This window comes from Tasmannia lanceolata, unplaced genomic scaffold (assembly GCF_043159265.1).
Source record: "Tasmannia lanceolata isolate RefF3 unplaced genomic scaffold, GAP_Taslan_0.1 ptg000018l, whole genome shotgun sequence".
Classification (NCBI taxonomy): Eukaryota; Viridiplantae; Streptophyta; class Magnoliopsida; order Canellales; family Winteraceae; genus Tasmannia; species Tasmannia lanceolata.
This window is the reverse complement of record NW_027518695.1, coordinates 89,476-109,665: the sequence shown is the minus strand read 5'-3', so window position 1 is coordinate 109,665 and position 20,190 is coordinate 89,476. Positions and strand designations below refer to the sequence as shown.

Genomic DNA, 20,190 nt, shown 5'->3' with positions numbered 1-20,190 from the left:
TTACACATGGAAGTGAAAGGGCTATGAGCACTTTTAACTCTGGTATCTATGCATATCGCTTCCTTGAACGTCTTCCAGATATGGACACTAATTTTTGGAGGGATTTCATCCCATACGTAAGTCGCCATTTGATAGTTGGGCTTGGATCACCCACCACCTTCCAAGCCATCTTAGTCTACATGGGCAGGAACGAGGTTCCTTGCTTGGCCTAAATTCCACTCATCGAGTTTCTTTGATTATCGAGGAGTTCCATAATCAGGGTGCTAATATTGATCTCCGTCCTGTTATCAATATACTCGATGAGTGGCTGATGTCCTATCCATTTATCAGTCCAAATGAAAATTTCACCCTGCCCTATCAACCATCTACTATTTTCTAGCAATTTTCTCTGACACTTGATACATCTCTCCATTGTCTAGATGCTGTCTTTCTAATAGACACACTATTTAGATGACTATCTTTGGTTTAGATACAACTCATAAATTTGCTCCAAAGGGTAGTGTTCTCGTGGAGCTTATGAGTTGAGTTTAGTTTGCAAGCATTGCAGTAGTCATACAATGATTTTATTCTTTGAACTCCTTCCTTTTTAGTTTTGCATATATCACTTCCAAGATACCTAATGATGCTTTCTTCCAAATTCTGTATGGCTCCTCCAAAACGTGGACATGATACCATCAACTCTTTTGATGATAATTTTAGGTGGGCTTAATGCTCTTAGGATGTGCATGTGCATACTAGAAAGGACATGGTTGGTAAGAGTGAGCTTTGCTCTATTGGATAGAAGTTTGGCCTTGAGACCTCTGCTTAGAATTTCTTCAGCTGTGATGATGATACAAGGAAATAGGAGACTTGGAGATAGGAGGTCACCATGTCTATCGGACGGCCTTTCTACAAACATACAGGCAAAAGAAGAAGAAAAACTAATCGAAAAATGACACTTTCTGAATCCTTTTGCTTGTCTCATATGTTCCCCCCATTCAATAACATATTCATACGTACAAACACATGGACTGTTATAGTTTTAATATTTTTCTAATAAAAGTGCTAACCATTATAATCCAAAAAATTCAACTGATAACTACTAGCACAATTACTCCTACCCTTGATTTATGATCAAGTCATTATACAGTATTTATTATTTAAGAGTCAATCTACTTTTGTTAGGTGACAACAATTTTCATTCGTGCGAAAAGTTTGTCTTAGAATGCTAAGATGGGTTCTGAAAAAGTATTCGCCACCTTGGAAGGTTTCTGAAATCTTATCAGCAACCTACAATTCAATGAATTCCCTTTCTTAGGCCCTCTTTGGATTGCAATAAAAACATTTCTGACTGGGAAATTTTTTTATTTCTACAATTTAGAAGGAAATAATATGATTATGGTTAATTTAGAGGATATCATCATAAATTGAAGGTCTCTCTAAATAAAAAATTAACAGGGTCAGTTTGAGTTGTCTTTTTCCATGTGTAAATGAAGTAGGAAGTTTTATAAACAATTTTCTTTTCAAATATTTTCCAGAAAATTCTTGCCATCTAAACAGGGTTATTGATCAAAAAATCTTTAATTGGGAAAAGAAGAAAAAGAAATCACACACACACACATAAACATGCTTATTTCTGTATTACTGAGTCCTGCTACATATTTGATTGGCGTTTTGGGAATTCCAATACATCACACAAATTTAAGTTATATCTTTTCCTGGGTTAACCCATTAATAACACATAAATCCCTATTTCAACAGTGAAACATACATGTTGCATAGATCACAAAAGGCAATAGTTCCATCAGTTTATATATTTTCCTGGGTTAACCCATTAATAACACATAAATCCGTATTTCATTAGTAAAACATATATGTTGCATCGATCACAAAAGGCAATAGTTCCATCAGTTCAGATAATGACTCACTTCTACTTGCACAGGTATTTTTTAAGGATATTTGAAAAACGTACGAAAGTTGAATTACACTCCTTTTTCCTTCCAATGATTCAAACAACCACTCATTTCAACTGACATCTACTCTTACTTTTTCCAACACCAAATAAGCAGGAGTCTTTCCTTTTCTATGTCCCCCCTTCCCACAGCCAAAGAGTAAAAAAGTGATGAAAGTTACATGATAGAAGGGAGGCTGTATAGTCTGTACTTTGATGGGTACCATGTCATTACAGCACCTCTACATGCAAGGGTACTCTTGTCAGTTCAAGGGGCACTTAGAAAATGTAACGAAGTAAATGAAATTATAGCTTTTCGATGAGTCAAACGGTCACTCATTTGGACAGACAAGCAAAAGGCTAATGATATCTGATCTCACTTTCCTCATAAATGTTGCCTTCAGCATTATATAAGCAATGGAAAAAACACAAAACTGTGGCATGAAACGTAACAACAAGAGTTAAATAAAAAAAAAGTATAATGACATTGTACAAGGAGAAAAGAGTTTGAGAATGAAGCCATCACACAACCCTTCCTTTTCCTTCAGCAAACATGGGCCTCTCTCAGGCTTCTCTACAGTTTCCTTTTGTACTATTTACAGTAAACAAAATGGGTAGGGTTTAATCCTGATTAAATAGTTCAAATCACGATAATCAAATTCGAGAAATACAAAAACCTTACCACCAATCAGCGGATCAAGTCTCTTTCTCTCCCGATTCATCAATGATGGTTTCTTTTATGGAGAATCCTTCGAGGATATCAGTCTCAGAATCAATATGAAGCTCTTTGAACATTGCCATCACTTGAATCATGGTTGGCCGCCGGAGTGGTCTGTCATCCAAACACTCGCATGCAATCTTGAGGTAGTGATAGAGCTCAGACTCACCGGATATCTTCTGCCCCATCAGCAGCTCGGTATCGAATATTTCACCAGCTCTCTTGTCTCTTACAAGCTGCTTTGCCCATCCAACAAGGTTGTTGTCACCAAATTCCAAAGGGTCAATGGGTCTCTTGCCAGATAGAAGCTCAAGCAATATGACACCATAGCTGTAGACATCACCTTTTGTGGTGCATCGGAAACTCTGATAGTATTCAGGTGGGACATACCCAGGAGTTCCTGCAAGAGTGCTTACGCTGAGGTGGGTGTCAAGGGCATTCATCAGTCTGGCCATGCCGAAATCCGAAACTCGGGCTTCTAAATTCTCATCCAGAAGAACGTTACTAGATTTCATGTCTCTATGAATTATGTGAGGAATGCAGCTGTGGTGAAGGAATGCAAGTCCTCTTGCCGACCCAATGGCAATCTTCTTCCTAGCTGCCCAATCAAGTTTGGAGCTCCCTCCCTTGATTCTCCTCTCATGGAGTACTGTCTCCAAACTCCCCCATTTCATGTAGTCATACACGAGAAGCCTCTCCTCCCCAATCTTGCAGTAACCCAATAAGGGGACTAGGTTGCGGTGCTTGATCTTCCCAATTGTCTCCATCTCCGCGGTGAATTCTCTGTCACCCTGCCCGGTGACACGGATCAGCTTCTTGATTGCAACAGTGCACCCATCTTTCAACCGGGCCTTGTAAACCTCACCGAACCCCCCGGACCCAATCAGACTCTCTGCACTGAAGCCGTTGGTGGCTTCTAGAAGGTGAGCAAACGTCAGCTTCCTCAATGGCTTCTCAAATGTGGCAATGTTGATGCTCAAAGGCTCAAGGACGCCAGACAGCTTCCAGCTGGTGCTCCCAGAAGTCGGTAAGCTTTCTACATATTGCTCTCTTTGTTCCTCCAACTGCTGCTGATGAGTTTTCATCTTAAACAGAGCTACTGTAAGAGCAAAGATGATGAGCAGAGCAACCGCGATACCAATGAATACACTTCCAGCAAGAGGTTGCTTCCTTCCACCAGAATTCGAATTTGAAGAATGGGATTTAGCCGCCGAACCACAAGGAGGCAATGGAACTCCACAGAGTCCAGAATTGTTTTCATATCTAGAAGGGGGAAACGTCGTCAGCTGACCAGAGGTAGGGATTGGGCCTGTGAGGTTGTTGTTCGAGACATCAAGATCACTCAGAAATGTGAGCTCCCCCAATGAGCCGGGAAGGAATCCATGGAGGAGGTTGTGAGAGAGATCAAGAACCCCAACCTCTTTCAAGCCCCCAAATCTGTCTGGGATGCCTCCTGTCAGCTTGTTATGTCCTAAATTCAAAACTTGCAGATAATACATTGATCCAAAGTTTTCTGGAATCGTCCCATTGAGCAAATTGTAGGAGAGATCGAGGTAAATCATGCTTCCGTTGTTGCTCGCAAATGAATAAACAGTGGTGCCAGTGTATATCCTTGTGGACGGGCATGAATGCACCATTGGATAGGTGGATAGGCTCTCCGTTGTGATCCCCTCAAACTCAAGCAGACCACCAGCACCCCTGCAAGATGTTCCACCCTCATTCCTCACAAAAGCAAATTGCTTTCCAGATACTACACCAGGGACAATCCGCCCAGCCTGGTTGGCAAGTGCTGGTGGGACAGGCCCTGTCAGTTTGTTGCTGTTGAGGTCAAGCCATATGAGGTTCTGGCAGTCCCCAAGCCCTGGCGGGATCTCTCCACTCAGCGAATTGTTGCCCAATTGGAGGATTGCAAGGCTCTTGAGGGTTCCAATTCCGCTGGGTATCTTTCCTGTCAGACAGTTGCTGGAGAGGGAGACCCAGATCAGATTCGTGCACTTGGTGAGTGTCGGAGGGATTTCTCCAGCGATAAGATTGTCGTTGAGAATTAAAGACTCTAAACTTCCTCCGTTGGAACAGACACTATCGGGGATTTCACCCGTGAGATGATTAGCCCAAAGAACCAGATTAGAGAGCTGCGGAAGTTCCCAAATTTCTGAAGGAATGGAACTGTTTAGATCATTGAAGCTGAGATCAACTGTCCTGAGATTCTTACAGCTTCCAAGCTCCAAAGGCATCGGTCCAGAGAGATAGTTGTTGGCCAGGAGGATTTTTTGCAGAGAAGTGAGAGAAGAGCAGAAGCCAGATGGGATGTTGCCGGTAAAACCATTAGAGCTGAGGTCGAGAACCTCCAATTCCTTACAATTGCTTAGAGACAGAGGTATGAAACCAGTGATGTTATTGAAAGAAAGAGAGAGATACTTGAGAGAGGAGAAAGTAGTGACAATGGAGTCAATGAAATTGCCTGAGAGCTCATTATTTCCTAGATCAAGGCTCTGCAAGGAATTACACGAAACGAAGGTCGATGGAATCCCACCAGAGATGTTATTGCTTGAGAGGTCGAGCTCACGGAGAGTCCCACAAATCTGGCCCAATTCTGGAGGTATCTCCCCTGAAAACTGGTTTTTTGCTAGAAACAGCTGCTGTAGATTTCTGAAATTCCCTAAGGAGTTGGGAATCTTGTCTTCCAGCCTGTTATGAGTGAGGTCAAGCTTCTGGAGGTTCTGACAGTTGGCCAAGCTTTCGGGGAACCCTCTGCCAGAGAAGCTGTTGTAAGACAGATTAACCAGCGTGATATTACTGCATTCACCGAATTGAAGCCCGGAGAAATCGCCAGAGAAATTGTTGTGAGAGAGGTCCAGGTGGTTGAGAGATGGTGGGAAAGGCACTGGAATCTGTCCAGAGATGAGGTTGTGAGAGAGATCGAGAACCACGAGATTGTCACAGGACGAGATGCTGCTGCTCAATTCCCCTGTCAGCTTATTGTCAGAGAAATTGAGCAAAAAAAAGTTGTGGCAATTCAACAAAGAGTAGTTGAGCAGGCCATTGTCTGAAATCCGGTTGCGAGAAAGATCAAGCTCGCGGAGGGAAGGACTCAATGGGAAGATGCCTCCGGGAATCAAATTGCCAGAAATGTTGAGGGAGAGCAGGCGCGCGCAAGAGTAGATAAATGATCCCGGAATCACCTCTGAGAAGTTATTGAAGGACAGGTCGATGGTCTCAAAGTTGCAGGTAACAGAGGTGTGAGAGAGATTGCCATAGAATGAATTACCGTGCAAACTAACGTTGTGGAGATTTTGTACGAGCATCAGATGGTCGATTTGAAGTCGGCCGATGAGGCCGGCATTGGTGAGATCAAGTCCCACTACTCGTCCATCCGTCTGGGAGCAAATCACTCCTCTCCATGAGCAGGGATTAGCAGAATCTGGCCTCCAATTTACCAAAATACCATTTGGGTCACGCTCTACTGAAGAGCGCCGAAATGAAATCAAAGATGCCACATCATCAGAAATCGCTTCACCTGATGATGCTGACACCCAGAGAAGAAACAGCACAAAACAGAAGAAAACCTCCATCTTCTGTATGTAGGATAGGATAAGCAGCTCGTGCTTCTTTCTCGCAAAATGGGAAAAAAAAATCACATTTTTTCATCAATCTCTCTCTCTCTCTCTCTCTCTCTCTCTCTCTCTCTCTCTCTCTCTCTCTCTCTCTCTCTCTCTCTCTGTTGCTCTGCGTCTCTACATTTCCATGGTTTGAAAGATTTCCATGGTTTGAAAGAATAATGGACTCACTTTCGCTATCTAGGTATATGGAATCAGAGCTTCAAATATACATTCGAAAACATGAAATGGCAGAAAGGGGTTGTAAATGTAAAGAAAAAGGGGATCAGCTTAATATCACTCCCCTTCTCTTCTCCTCTCTACAATTCCGAGTCTTTGCCATTTTTTGAAAATTTTCCATCTGCGCAACCAGACCCTTGATCAGAACTTGTAAAGCCTAACAAAATAGTGACAAATGAGAGTGAAGAAATGATAGGAAATTTAAAGCCCCTCTTCACTTGTTATAGAAATCTCTCAAATTAGAAACCGATTCTCTTCCACAAACTTAAGAAAGATTGAAAATAAATCATTGAAAGAAAAGAGGGCGAAATCAAGTAACCCATTAAAAAGAAAACATGGATTTATTTATTTAATTTATTTTTTTTCAGAAAAAAACCGAAAGCAGAAATCCCTCGTCATCCAGTGAATCGGAATCACTAACTCAGTTGAGAAATAAAATGGATTTTTTTCTTATATAAACTTCCTTCTCCACCCAAAAACGAGTCTTTAAAATCCGAGTTTCGAATAAAAAAAAAAAAAAAGGAGCATGTGAAAGCAACGAACCTATTGGAACGAAACCCTTGGATATGAGATCAGAAGATAGCCTCCACTTTCCTTCGTTTCCATATGCTAGCGACCTTACTACCTCCCAAGTATCGGATCAGAGCCGAAACGGAACAAGATATAATAGTTTCGGATCGGAGATGGTCGTCTGAAGAGTAGAATAGGGAGAGGGGAAGGGAATTGGAAATTTTTTTTTAATTTTAATTCAAGGTTACAATCTCATCTCATATGTATGTATGTATGTGTCTCCGCTCCTCGGTCAAACTCGGGATTTGATTCTAAGAGGATGCCTTTTTGGCTTTCCTTGCCGCTTGGCCGGCCTTCCTCTTTTGTTTTGTATTTTTTTTTTCCTTCCTTTGGCGTGGGTTTTGGGACTCTCATTAGGTCGTATTTTCGCCACAAAAAAAGGAACCCGACACGGACCGAGGTCCCTGGACACAACTACACTATAAATGCCCCTGCACATCCCACAAATTACCCTTCACACTTCTATTCCCTCTCACTCATCTATGGCTTCTCATATTGGCACGGCACCACCGTGCTATTATAATAATTGCACAAACTCAGCTTCTCTTTTCCTTTTTTAATTAGCTTATGACAGCTTTTGGGGAACGGTATTAACATTTGACAGCTGTTTAAATAATAAATGACATGATGAGCTAGTGCAATTATCAAAATAGCGTAGTATTTTAGTACACAAAGTGATACCCCCTCCTTTCTTTGTTTTCTTTTCTTGACAATTGTAACCTGAGTGAGGGTCAGAGTGCAATTGTACAAAAACAGATTGAGAGGGGTAGATAGCGTAGGCGAGGGCGAGACAGACTAGAGACTAGAGACTTGAGACTTGAGACTTGAGACTTGAGGGGGAGGGGTTGGGGTTGGGGTTGGGAGCGGGGAGAGCATGACTGCATAGGAACTGGGAATGAAAATCAGAGAAAATAAAAAATGCTACTCAAAAATAACAAACAATGAAACAACTTCTTTTTACCATTTTCCAATATAAATTCAAGCTTTTCAGCCCATTTTGACTTGCCCTAATTGATTTACATATACGACAAACTAAGAAACGTGGGATGCGTAATTTGGAAGTTGACAAGACGGTACCTCTTATGGGTAAATTACTTAAATTCTTTCCGAGTGGTATTGTAAGAAAAAGGACAAGTATTATTTAATTTTTTTGAAGCTTTGAGGTTAATAATGAGCGGGAGAGGCGTCTCCGGGGAGCATTTGTCAAAAAAAAAACGGCTTGACTTGCGGATCCCACTTGTCTTTTTCAGCTTTTCCATCCTCTTACCTCTCTACCTACAATATAGTAGAACTAGAAACCAGCAATTATAGACCGTCCAGCCCCATTTTTGAAACCATGGGCCCATTGCTACGTGTAATTTTGATCGAGTCCATGAATATTGGCCATCACATCCTCATTGGATGATTCTAAACTTTGATCAACCATGACATCTCCTTTAAAAACACTCAATTTTCATTCATCTTTCCAACTGAGATGTCTGTCAGGAACATTTACGTTCGTTCAAGACGGGAGATGATCTGTAATTTGTAGACTTCTAATCTCTTTTCATAGTAGGCTGTAGTAAATTATATATAAAAAAAAGCCAAGAACAAGTTAGTGTTTGGATGAACGCAAAAAAAAAAAAAAAAAGGTAGGGGGGGGGGGGGGGGGGGGGGGGGGGGGGCGGGGTGAAGATTTCTGCAGAATAAACCACATAAAATAGATTTCAGGTGATCCCCTATGGAGGGTAGCCACTTCAAATTAGTGCTTACGTAGCACATGGTGTGGTGGATCCGGTGCCATATCTCCCCTAGTTTCATATAAATAAGAGGGAGGAACGTGAAACTCAGGGGCGCTGTCCCGCAAAAAATGGGCTGAAAAGGCTGCCCCCCCCCCCCCCCCCCCCCCCCACGCAATTGGCTGCACCTCACCGCTGTACATTTATAACAGCTAAGTCAACGACTATTATTATTATTAAGAAGTGCACGATGGTGAAATGCAGCCAACGTGGGCACCCTTGAGTTTAGCATACCTCTTTTTGTTAACAGGGAAATTTAGGGTTCCTATGCGGGGTGTTCTAGTAATTTCAATGCTGAAGTTTCGGATGGTACGAGACTTCCTAGGACACCACTGCCTGCTTAATTAACTAACGGGGTAGTCTTCAAGGATACGTACGTGTCAGTCTCTGTCCCCTCGTGCGTTTATTATATAAACACACAGCCCGTGAAAAACAATCAATTAACCTTCTATACACGTAACATCTTCTCCATCTATTTGCTACTCTTCTAGAAATACAGAAAGAAAGAAAGAAGGGCCTGCTACACTTGTCCCTCCATCAACCACCATGTATAACACACACCTTGATCGTTTATAAGGATTCATCCAACAACAGCATATATATAATTTCTCCAAAATCATGACACTTGATTTTCTTCTTCTTTATCTTATGCATGGGATGGGACCAAAACCATTTAAGTCTTGATTTCACATATATGCCCCCTCCTGGGAACCACAAAATAATAATAATAATAATAAATGTTTTCTACCATTTATTTTTAAATTGATCATTCTACATAGTTGCAGATCGACCGTAATATTACTTTGGATCATTGTAAAAATGAATCTCAAATCCATTGCTTTTCCCCCACACCAGAGCAGCGCCTAAACTTTAAACCTTTAGGGGACGTTTGGATACGTGGATTTTGGATTCCATGTTTTAGTTTGAAAACAATGTAAAAGAGGGCCATGATCAAGCTGCTGGTATGCTGTCCTTGCAGCGTTTTTTAGATTTTAAGTAAGAAAACCAAGTTTTAGAAATCACTCCCGCATCCTGCGATTTTTAAAACCTGGAAACATGGGACGATCACCAGCTCTCTTGCTGTCAGAAAGAAGGGTTAGAAATCAGAAAACGATGGTTGCTCTCTTTCTTCTCTTGTCTCCCAACTGCAATTTTGAGGAAATCCAAAATTCTAAAATCCGCATATCCAAACGGCCCCTTAATCTACCAACTCAACATTAATCTTAACACGTGAAAGACCAATGTATCTGCTGTGTCGATTATCTGCCTTTATTAGTGCACGCATGCACGTCCATAAGAAGTGGTGAGATTCGAATTAAAATTTTACTGCATATATTTGCACGTGTGCACATTCACATCCCCATAATCATAGCAAACTATGCATGAGTGTGGGATGAGTGACTGTAATCCTCTCCACTACTCTTTTTTTTAAAACCCTAACAATTTTTTAATCACCATTGTCACTTGAATCAATGTATTTGTTTTATATTAGGTAGACAGGAATATGGGAAAGAGATGATTCCTTGGCGGTACTTTTGAGCAATGTAAGTCTTATCTATCACATACTTGACAAAATATAATATGAAAGTAAAATTGTGGTTCTTCAATACAATACATTTAAAATAAACATATGGTGTGCACATATCAGTACAGTAGATGCGTACATGAATGGAAAGGGTCTTCTCCTACATATGACCTTTTCTCTCAAATTGGTATCGTTATATGGTTCTTGGCTGGCTTTTGAATGTTGCTGCTCTTTCGACAATTTCATCAAAGTAAATGAGTTTAGCGCATGAATGTCTGAGCTTCGTTTCATCAAAGTAAATGACAAGAGGTTATCTTTTCCTTTCCTTTTAAAACTCTTCAATAAATCCAACAAATCTTGACTTGGGTATCCAACTTCACTTTTTTCAAACTTCCTTTTATTTAAAAATCAGCTAGACCTTTATATGGGATTTACTAGGGACCATCACATAAAGGCATTTCGTGGTTGGCTGTTGCATGTGAGAGCAGCCACACATGCTCACTTGTCAGTAGATTTTGTCTTATTCATTTAATTAATCCGAGGTAGCTGCTCTCACATGCAACAGCCGGCCTAGAGAGAGAGAGATTTTCTATGTTGTTGGTGCAGCCCCTTCATAGGATGGTCCAATCTGCTCATTTGTTGGGACACAACTTAAATAGGTTGTAACCCAAAAATCATCTCCTAAGGATGATCCTAACTCTGATCTGTAAAAGGAGTGCACATCATGGAAAACACCATAGATCTATAGAAGAAAATAATATGCCCCTGGCCCTGTTTGGATTACAGGAATTTTCTGGAAAAGTTCATGAAGGCAAAATATTTTTAAAAGTCCCTAATATTTTCACAGATTAAAGAAAGTTACAACTTGAACCAATCCTATTCAATTTTTATTTAGAGGGGTGATGGGGTCCGGACTCAGCACTGAGGGAATCCGGACTCAGCACTGATGGGTCCGGACTCAGCACTGATGGGTCCGAACTCAGCATCCAATTGGCTGCTGGCACGTGGCCCTCACAAGGACCGTTGGAAGGCCAACACCTGTCCCTACTAGGTGTGACACCTGGACCAATCAGGGACTTCCACCTGCCCTCCTTAGGTATGAGACCTGGTCCATACAGAGCCCACCACCTGTCTTGGACAGGTGGCTCAGAACTACCACCTGTCCCAGACAGGTGGCTCAGAATCACTATAAATAGCCTTCACTTGTACTAAGGTGAGGGTCCTGAAATCTGAGAATCAAAACTCTAAGCTTTTGCTCTGACATTGCTCTGCACTCCTGCTCATACTGACTTGAGTGTCGAAGCGCCCGTCCGGAGTATCACTCCGGGTTGGTCCTCTGACCCTTTTCTTTCTTGTCTGTACCCTTGTGCAGCGCAGGACTCAACCAGCCCTTCAGTCGTGACTTGTTAGCTCGGACCATCCAGCCCTACCATAACCTGTTGCCGATTTTAGGCCTAACAGATTTGGCGCCATCCGTGGGACGGCCGCAACAAAAAGCTGTTCGACATCTTACTCAAGAAGCAATGGTAGGACAGACCGGCAAGCGAGCACCTCCGACTTCTCGGGCTACCCGGGCTACGGCCCCCCGCGAAGGACGAAGTGAGCGACTGGCCTCGCAGGTAGAGGTCGGGGCGGCCGTGGAGCGGACTTCGCCTCACTCGGACCGCTCAGACCCTACCCCGACCCCGAGGGAGATGCGAGCCCTTTTTCAAGAAATGACTGCTGTAGTTGCGCAGTTCAGGAACGCGGCCCCCGCACTCCAGCAACACCCAGTCGAGGTTTCTCGACCCGTTCAGAGGGGAGAGAGCTCCCGCAGAGAACGCGCGTCTCCACCCCGGGACCAAACTCGTCACTCCACAAGAAGAGACCAGCGCTCGCGGGACAGGAACGTGCGCCCCGAGCCTCGTCAGTATTGCCGGTTCCATAAGAGTCACGGCCATGACACCAATGCATGCATTCATCTCAAGGAGGAGATCGAGCAGCTGATAAGCAGAGGGTACCTCGGAAGGAGGGCCGACCGCGGGAGGGACCTCTTCATCGGCCCGCAGGACTTATGCCCGGCAGGTCAACGCCGTCCATGCCTGCAGTAAGAAGGCCAAGCCGGAAAACGAGATATCCTTTTCGGAAGCAGATCTTGACGGCCTGATCCTCCCACATGATGATGCCCTGGTCGTCACCATGCTAGTGGCGAACTGGGAAATGAAGAAGATCCTGGTCGACAATGGGAGCTCCGCCGACATCCTCTACTACCACGCCTTCGAGCAGATGCTGATCGGAACTGACCGTCTGAAGCCGGCCAACTCTGATCTGTTCGGGTTCTCAGGAGAAGTTGTCAAGGTTGAAGGGCAGATTGAGCTTCCAGTTCTTATCGGGGAGCCGCCCTGCCAGTCCTTCGCCATGGTGACCTTCCTGGTGGTGAAGGCCAAGTCAGCCTATAATGCCATTCTAGGACGCCCTGGGCAGAACCTCCTCCGAGCTATTCCCTCCGCTTGTCATCAGAAGATGAAGTTCATTACGCCAGGAGGCGTAGGTGAAGTCAGAGGGGATCAGCCCCAATCAAGACGGTGCTATGCGGCGGCGCTGAGAGGGAAGAATGCGTCTGAGTCTTTGCCAATCGAGCTGTACGATCTGAGAGACGAAGTGCAGATCACAGTCAACGAGCCCGCAGAGGACCTCATCTCTATTCAATTGAACAACGATGACGAACAGAGGGTTGTCCAGATCGGCTCTGCCCTGCCAGAGGCCGCGCAGCAGGATCTCGCTCAGTTCCTCAGAGCCAATGCAGATGTCTTTGCCTGGACTCCTTCAGACATGCCCGGCATCGACCCGTCGATTAGCACCCATGAGCTCGGTGTCGATCAGACCACTCCGGCTGGACCACTCCGGCTCATCCTAGTAGCTTGGAGATCAGTTCCAGCCGAGGACGCCCGCAGTGGAAACCACCTTCAAATATTTTCTAAGTGTTTGCGTACCAAGCTCCCAGCTCGGTTCTCGCAGACTTAGGACGAGCAGTGGTGGTGCACTCCGGCTCATCCTAGTGGCTTGGAGATCAGTTCCAGCCGAGGACGCCCGCAGTGGAAACCACCTTCAAATATTTTCTAAGTGTTTGCGTACCAAGCTCCCAGCTCGGTTCTCGCAGACTTAGGACGAGCAGTGGTGGTGCACTCCGGCTCATCCTAGTGGCTTGGAGATCAGTTCCAGCCGAGGACGCCTGCAGTGCACTCCGGCTCATCCTAGTGGCTTGGAGATCAGTTCCAGCCGAGGACGCCCGCAGTGGAAACCACCTTCAAATATTTTCTAAGTGTTTGCGTACCAAGCTCCCAGCTCAGTTCTCGCAGACTTAGGACGAGCAGTGGTGGTGCACTCCGGCTCATCCTAGTGGCTTGGAGATCAGTTCCAGCCGAGGACGCCTGTAGTGGAAACCACCTTCAAATATTTTCTAAGTGTTTGCGTACCAAGCTCCCAGCTCGGTTCTCGCAGACTTAGGACGAGCAGTGGTGGTGCACTCCGGCTCATCCTAGTGGCTTGGAGATCAGTTCCAGCCGAGGACGCCTGCAGTGGAAACCACCTTCAAATATTTTCTAAGTGTTTGCGTACCAAGCTCCCAGCTCGGTTCTCGCAGACTTAGGACGAGCAGTAGTGGTGCACTCCGGCTCATCCTAATGGCTTGGAGATCAGTTCCAGCCGAGGACGCCCGCAGTGGAAACCACCTTCAAATATTTTCTAAGTGTTTGCGTACCAAGCTCCCAGCTCGGTTCTCGCAGACTTAGGACGAGCAGTAGTGGTGCACTCCGGCTCATCCTAGTGGCTTGGAGATCAGTTTCAGCCGAGGACGCCCGTAGTTAAAACCACTTCCAAAGAATCTAAGTGTTTGCATACTTAGCTCCCAGCTCGGTGCTTGTAGACATTCTCGGTCGTTGAAGTGGGGTTGAAGTGGTTCACTCCGGCTCGTTGTAAATGGCTCACAGACCCTCTCGGTCAACGACGGGCAACCACTCCGGCTTGACAGAAAGAGAAGAAAGCAGTACAGAAATTATGCGTACAAAAAACAAGAATGCCGTACAGACAGTTGAACAAAAGTGTATTTGTATTCATAGTATTCATATTACAAAATTGCTCTCTTCGCCGAGCTGGCTTACAAAGAATGGGCCTTACAAACTGTGCAAAAAACATGCCACCAAAAAGAAAGATAAGAGCAAGAGGGCTGCTACTCAGGCCTCCTCGTCGGCCACTCCCTCGGTGACGACCTCTGTGGGAGTGAGGGTTGCAAGCTCGCCGACCTCAGCAGAGGAGACTGCGGCCACAATCACCTCCGCATCCATCTCAACAGGCCGGGAGGAGTCCGGTTCGTCTTCCTCTTCGTCATCCTCCCCCTCCGGAGGTGCATACGGAACGGTCAGTCCGTCCAAGGAAACGCCGGCGTGAAGCCTCTTCACCTGCTCGGAGCAGAGAAGGAAACCCGCCCTATATGCCTGGAGGCCCAAGTCGAAGTGCTGAGCCTCCTTCCTCTCCTCGGTTTCCTTCACGGCCTTCTCCACGGCCGCCTTCTCCTTCTTTCCGGCCCTCTCCGCCGAACTTAGGAGATCCTGCACGGCCTGGTTCTTGACCCTCTGCAGTTCGTCCTGTAAGCTGTTGAGTTCGGCTTCTTTGATCTGGACGGCTTCGGTAAGCTCGCCGTTCTCTTTCTGGAGCTGGGCCTTCTCGGACTCGATCCTTGTGATCGTCTCAGAGAAGAGATATCGTTTCTTAGCCATGTCCCTCGAGTAGACTTGGAGTTGATAGAGGGCGGAGCTGATTGCCGCTTCGCAGGTCTCCGGCACCTCTTTCTCGACTTCTAATCGGTCGCGTGGGAGGACGCCCTTGTACATCAATTCCGTGGCCACCCGGGTATCCCCCAGGCCGGTGTCCGTTTTCTGCACGGCCCAGTTCGGGCGGAAGACGTTGTCGCCTCCAACCGTCGTGGCGGCAGCGATGCCCAGAACTGCCCCGCCGCGTTGCGGCCCTGTCGTCCCTCCAGACTTGGAGCTCTGTCCCGTGGTATCTGCCCGGCTCGATAGGGCAAGCTTATGTGTCGCCCGGCTGCTTTTCAGAGGCTTAGCCAGTGCGACCATCGGCGGAGTCGACTCCGGTACCTTCCTCTTCTTGCCCTTGGCTTGGGGCTGCTCCTGCGCTGGGGACGCTTGGGAGGTCTGCTTGATTCTGTCCAACAGGGACATCTGCTTCACCATTTCTGCGAAAGAGAACGGAACGCAGTCAGAACTATGAAAAATTGAAGAACAGTTCAGGAAAATAAAATGATGGCCTAAAAAGTCTACATACGTGCCGGCGTCGCACGACTGACCCCGAGCGCTACCAGCTCGGCCTCCTCTTCGAACTCTGAGCAGTGTATTTGACCTCGCTTGAGCTCTTCTTTGATCAGAGCGAAGGTCATATGGTCATAGTCCTCAAGGGCTGGTTTCTTACTAAGGCGACGAGTGTCTGGCGTTCTCCATTGTAATGAGAACGGCCAGTGGGAGCCCGGCACGGTGTCCTTTACGTAGAAAAACCTGTTCTTCCATGTGTGAATGGAAGTAGGTATCCCAGTGATCATTCTCACTTCAGGCCTCTGGCTAATGTAGATCCAGCCGCCGTCCTTATGCCTCTTCAGGTGCGCACACATCCTGAAGACGGGCACGGTGGGGTTCCTACGGAGCCGGACTTCCAGAAGGTACAAGAAGCCGACCAGCGTTCTCCAAGAGTTTGGGACGACCTGTGTAACTGCCAGCCCGTAATAATTCAGTACGTCAGCAAAAAAGGGGTGGAAGGGGAGCCTAAGTCCGGCCCGTAAGGCCTCTTCATATAGGCAGAGGTCTGCACTATCGTTGCTGGCCCGATCCCCTTCAACAGCCGCCCTCAAAATGTACCGGCTAGGAATACAGTATTTGTCCCTGACGGTCTGAAGCTTGCCCGGCCACAGATGGTTCACCTCGTATAGGGCCCCGATGTTATACTGTGGGTTGGCTTCCATCTGTGCCTCCGCTATCACCTCGACTGGCATGCGCGGCGAGCGAGGAACTGCCGTTTCGACGTCCTCTTCATCGTCGCTGGTTTCTACCCGGTCCGGTCCGTCCCCACGGACCGGGATTGTGTCTAAGTCCACACTCATTTCCTCACCGCTCTCCTCGTCTAATACGATTACTATCTCTTCGTCCTCAACACCGGCCTCCATAGGTGAGGCCGGCACCGCCCTCTCTGACGCCCCGGACCCCGTGGTGGTACTGGTCGAACCGGACTCCTTTGAGCTAGAGTCCGTCTCCGAACTAGTGCTAGACATTAAAAAAGGAAGAAAAGAAAAGCTAAAAGAGATTACCGAACTGAAGTGTTGGACGAAGATCTCCGGGCTCACTGATCCGAAGCGGGCAGAAAACTTGAATAGCCGAACAGAAGAGGAGGAGAGTAAAAGATGAAAAGTAAATAATGAAGAGTAAACTTCAGTATATATAGAGAGGCTGGGAAGAGCGGGAAAAATGAGAGAGAAAAGAGGTATTCTAAAATACCTCGACTTTTTAAAAAAAAAAAAAAAAAAAAAAAACTTTCTTCAAAAAAAAAAAAAAAGAGCGGGAAAAATCCCGCCCTTTTCCCGCCAGCCGGAGTGCGCCACGTCGCCTGCCGCATTAAATGCGCCGTTCGCATTAAATGCGCCGTCCGCATTAAATACAAGGCATGGGTTCCAAAGCGCTAGAAGACAAAAGACCTGGCCGGCTGTCCGGACAGGATATGGCGCATTCGCTAGACGACAAAAGCGCTAGAAGATAGAAGACCTGTCCGGCTGTCCGGCTGTCCGGACAGGATATGGCGCATTCGCTAGACGACAAAAGCGCTAGAAGACAAAAGACCTGTCCGGCTGTCCGGACAGGATATGGCGCATTCGCTAGACGACAAAAGCGCTAGGCGACAAAAGCGCTATGAGACAAAAGACCTGTCCGGCTGTCCGGACAGGATATGGCGCATTCGCTAGACGACAAAAGCGCTAGAAGACAAAAGACCTGTCCGGCTGTCCGGACAGGATATGGCGCATTCGCTAGACGACAAAAGCGCTAGACGACAAAAAAGCGCTAGAAGCAAAGACCTGCCCGGCTGGCCGTCCACAGCCTTAGCCGGACAGGACCGCATGAACCGCCTGAACCAATTACGCCCGGCTATGACGCCCAGGAAGCCTCGCCGGCCAGACTTCTGGTCCAAAATTTAGCCATACTGGATAACCGAAAGCCTTCTGCCCGGCCTTGCTACTTCAGGCCAAACTTCAAGGCCAGGCCAGGGCGCCCGGAGGCTCCTGTCCGGCCACGATTTCTCCTAGCTGAATCTGAGTCCGGCCTGAGCTGCCCAGAGGCCTTAAGGCCGGCCAGACGCTGTCTTTACCTTCTCTTTGCTTCTTCTAGCCACTCTCATGGCTCGAAGCACCAGGGGGCAACTGATGGGGTCCGGACTCAGCACTGAGGGAATCCGGACTCAGCACTGATGGGTCCGAACTCAGCATCCAATTGGCTGCTGGCACGTGGCCCTCACAATGACCGTTGGAAGGCCAACACCTGTCCCTACTAGGTGTGACACCTGGACCAATCAGGGACTTCCACCTGCCCTCCTTAGGTATGAGACCTGGTCCATACAGAGCCCACCACCTGTCTTGGACAGGTGGCTCAGAACTACCACCTGTCCCAGATAGGTGGCTCAGAATCACTATAAATAGCCTTCACTTGTACTAAGGTGAGGGTCCTGAAATCTGAGAATCAAAACTCTAAGCTTTTGCTCTGACATTGCTTTGCACTCCTGCTCATACTGACTTGAGTGTCGAAGCGCCCGTCCGGAGTATCACTCCGGGTTGGTCCTCTGACCCTTTTCTTTCTTGTCTGTACCCTTTGTGCAGCGCAGGACTCAACCAGCCCTTCAGTCGTGACTTGTTAGCTCGGACCATCCAGCCCTACCATAACCTGTTACCGATTTTAGGCCTAACAAGGGGCTTTCAATTTATGATCATATCCATCTAAATTAACCCTAATCATATCATTTCCCGGCCCTAAATTACAAAGGGAAATGATAAATGCACCCCTTTTCATCACTTAGGACACCCACTCATTTGAAGGAATGAAGTGACCTGATTGCCACGTAAAAGGGGCACATTTATCATTTATCAATCCAAACAGGGCCTTAAGGGCGATTTGGATTTTCTTTTTTGGTTTCAGTTCAACCTCCTCATCGTCACTGTCTCATTCACGCTGTCTTCAGTTTCCAAACAGGGCCTGCCAGCTGTCTTCCATTTTGTGACTGACTTCTGAAGATTCCACACGTGTATGGAAGATGTGGAACCCTGATGTGGTACGAGAGTCCCAGATCATAGCCTTAGATCGTGAAGGGCTTTTTTTTTATATCAAAAGTTTGTTATGTTGATTTTTCTAGGCCACGAGTAGAAAAGATTAGATCCCATGGTGGACAACCTTGATGAACTGCACGGGATAGAGCGGGGGGTGCGTGGGGTGTGCTACTAATGTGCTACTAATACAAGATTGTTGTATTAGTAGTGTGCTACTAATATAAGATTGATAGGGCGTGGGGTGCATATTCGGTTAAAACTGAACCGAACCGACCGAATAATTGAAACCGAATTTAATTCGGTTACCCAAATTGGCACCAAAATCGAAACCGAATTTGTGAGGAACCGAGAACCAAAAAACCGATTTCGGTTTTCGGTTTTAACCAAAATCAAAACCGAATTCTCTGGAACTCATCAGTTTAATAATAGGTTTTGGACTTATAATCGGTTGTCATAATCTCAAACGAATCCCCATCCTCATTTCGAATGACAAGTTATTTAACTAGTTGCCTCGATATAAAAATAAAATCAAGAAACTAGAGAACAAATCTCAGAAACCCTAAAATCAATCATTCCAAACCTGAGCGGGAGAAAGAACAAGACTGAGCAGGAGATTGTTCTTTTCTGCAAATAGTCTTCAAAAAAGCCTCGAGTTCTATGATTTGGCGAGAAAAGCCTTGAGTTCTTAAAAAAAAAAAAAACTCATTTTTTCTTTGATTTTTGTGCGTATGTTCTTTCGAAGTGTGTGATCTGCTCACCAAGAATAGGAAAGAACGAGGGAGAAAGAGGGACTAGTGGAGAGGAGGTGAAGTTTTGAGGACAAGAAACCCTAGATTTTGGGTTTCTTGTGCTACGGTGAAAACTGAAAAGTGAGGAGTGAGAAAGAAAATCGAGTAATTTTTTTTTATTTTTACTTGCTTTTGAAAATTAAGTCACCTATTTTTTACTTGGGACAACGTCCTTTTTGACCAGTTGTCTCTTGAGTACTGAGTAGGGGTGGATATATCAACTTGGCGCATATATAATTATTAATGAAAATTCGGTTTTCGGTTAAACCGAATTTTTTTGTCTTTGGGAACCGAAAACCGAAATTTAGACTTTTCACAGACCAAAACTGAACCGACCAAACCCGGAACCGAACCGAATTGACCGACCGATTTCAGTTCGGTCGGTTAATTCGCTTTTAACTGATTAATGTGCACCCCTATTAGGGTCTTTCTTTATTTACAATTGGACGGTTAACAATGATCTGCTATAGATTAGATAAAGATAGGCCTCCTAATCTTTCCTTCGAATATTATTTTGGGATTGGAGGGATGGCCCACGCCAGTACACCAAAATAAATCAATCTGGACACCTCCACTACAAATGTTTTTTCTCTGGGGCCACTTGCTCTACAACCCAAACTACGTATTTTCTAAGCCTCGGTACGGACGCAACCCCCTTTGGACGATTCTAACCCTCCAATATGTGGCCACCAAATGGA

The 20,190-nt window shown here is 45.8% G+C and overlaps 1 protein-coding gene across 1 annotated transcript; it reads right to left on the bottom strand.

Annotated features, from left to right (window-relative positions):
* Positions 1-2,367: 2,367 nt before the first annotated feature.
* LOC143849766 (receptor-like protein kinase BRI1-like 3) lies at positions 2,368-7,414 on the bottom strand. The gene is made up of 2 exons (XM_077358943.1): positions 7,028-7,414; positions 2,368-6,605 (listed from the first exon to the last, which is right to left on the bottom strand). Exon 2 carries the CDS (start codon positions 6,218-6,220, stop codon positions 2,627-2,629), a length of 3,594 nt encoding a protein of 1,197 aa, XP_077215058.1. The 5' UTR covers positions 6,221-6,605; positions 7,028-7,414; the 3' UTR covers positions 2,368-2,626.
* Between the last annotated feature and the right edge of the window lie 12,776 nt (positions 7,415-20,190).

Bases quoted from the DNA above. Each gene is read 5' to 3' on its own strand.
- LOC143849766 (XM_077358943.1), bottom strand. From the start codon at position 6,220: ATGGAGGTTTTCTTCTGTTTTGTGCTGTTTCTTCTCTGGGTGTCAGCA.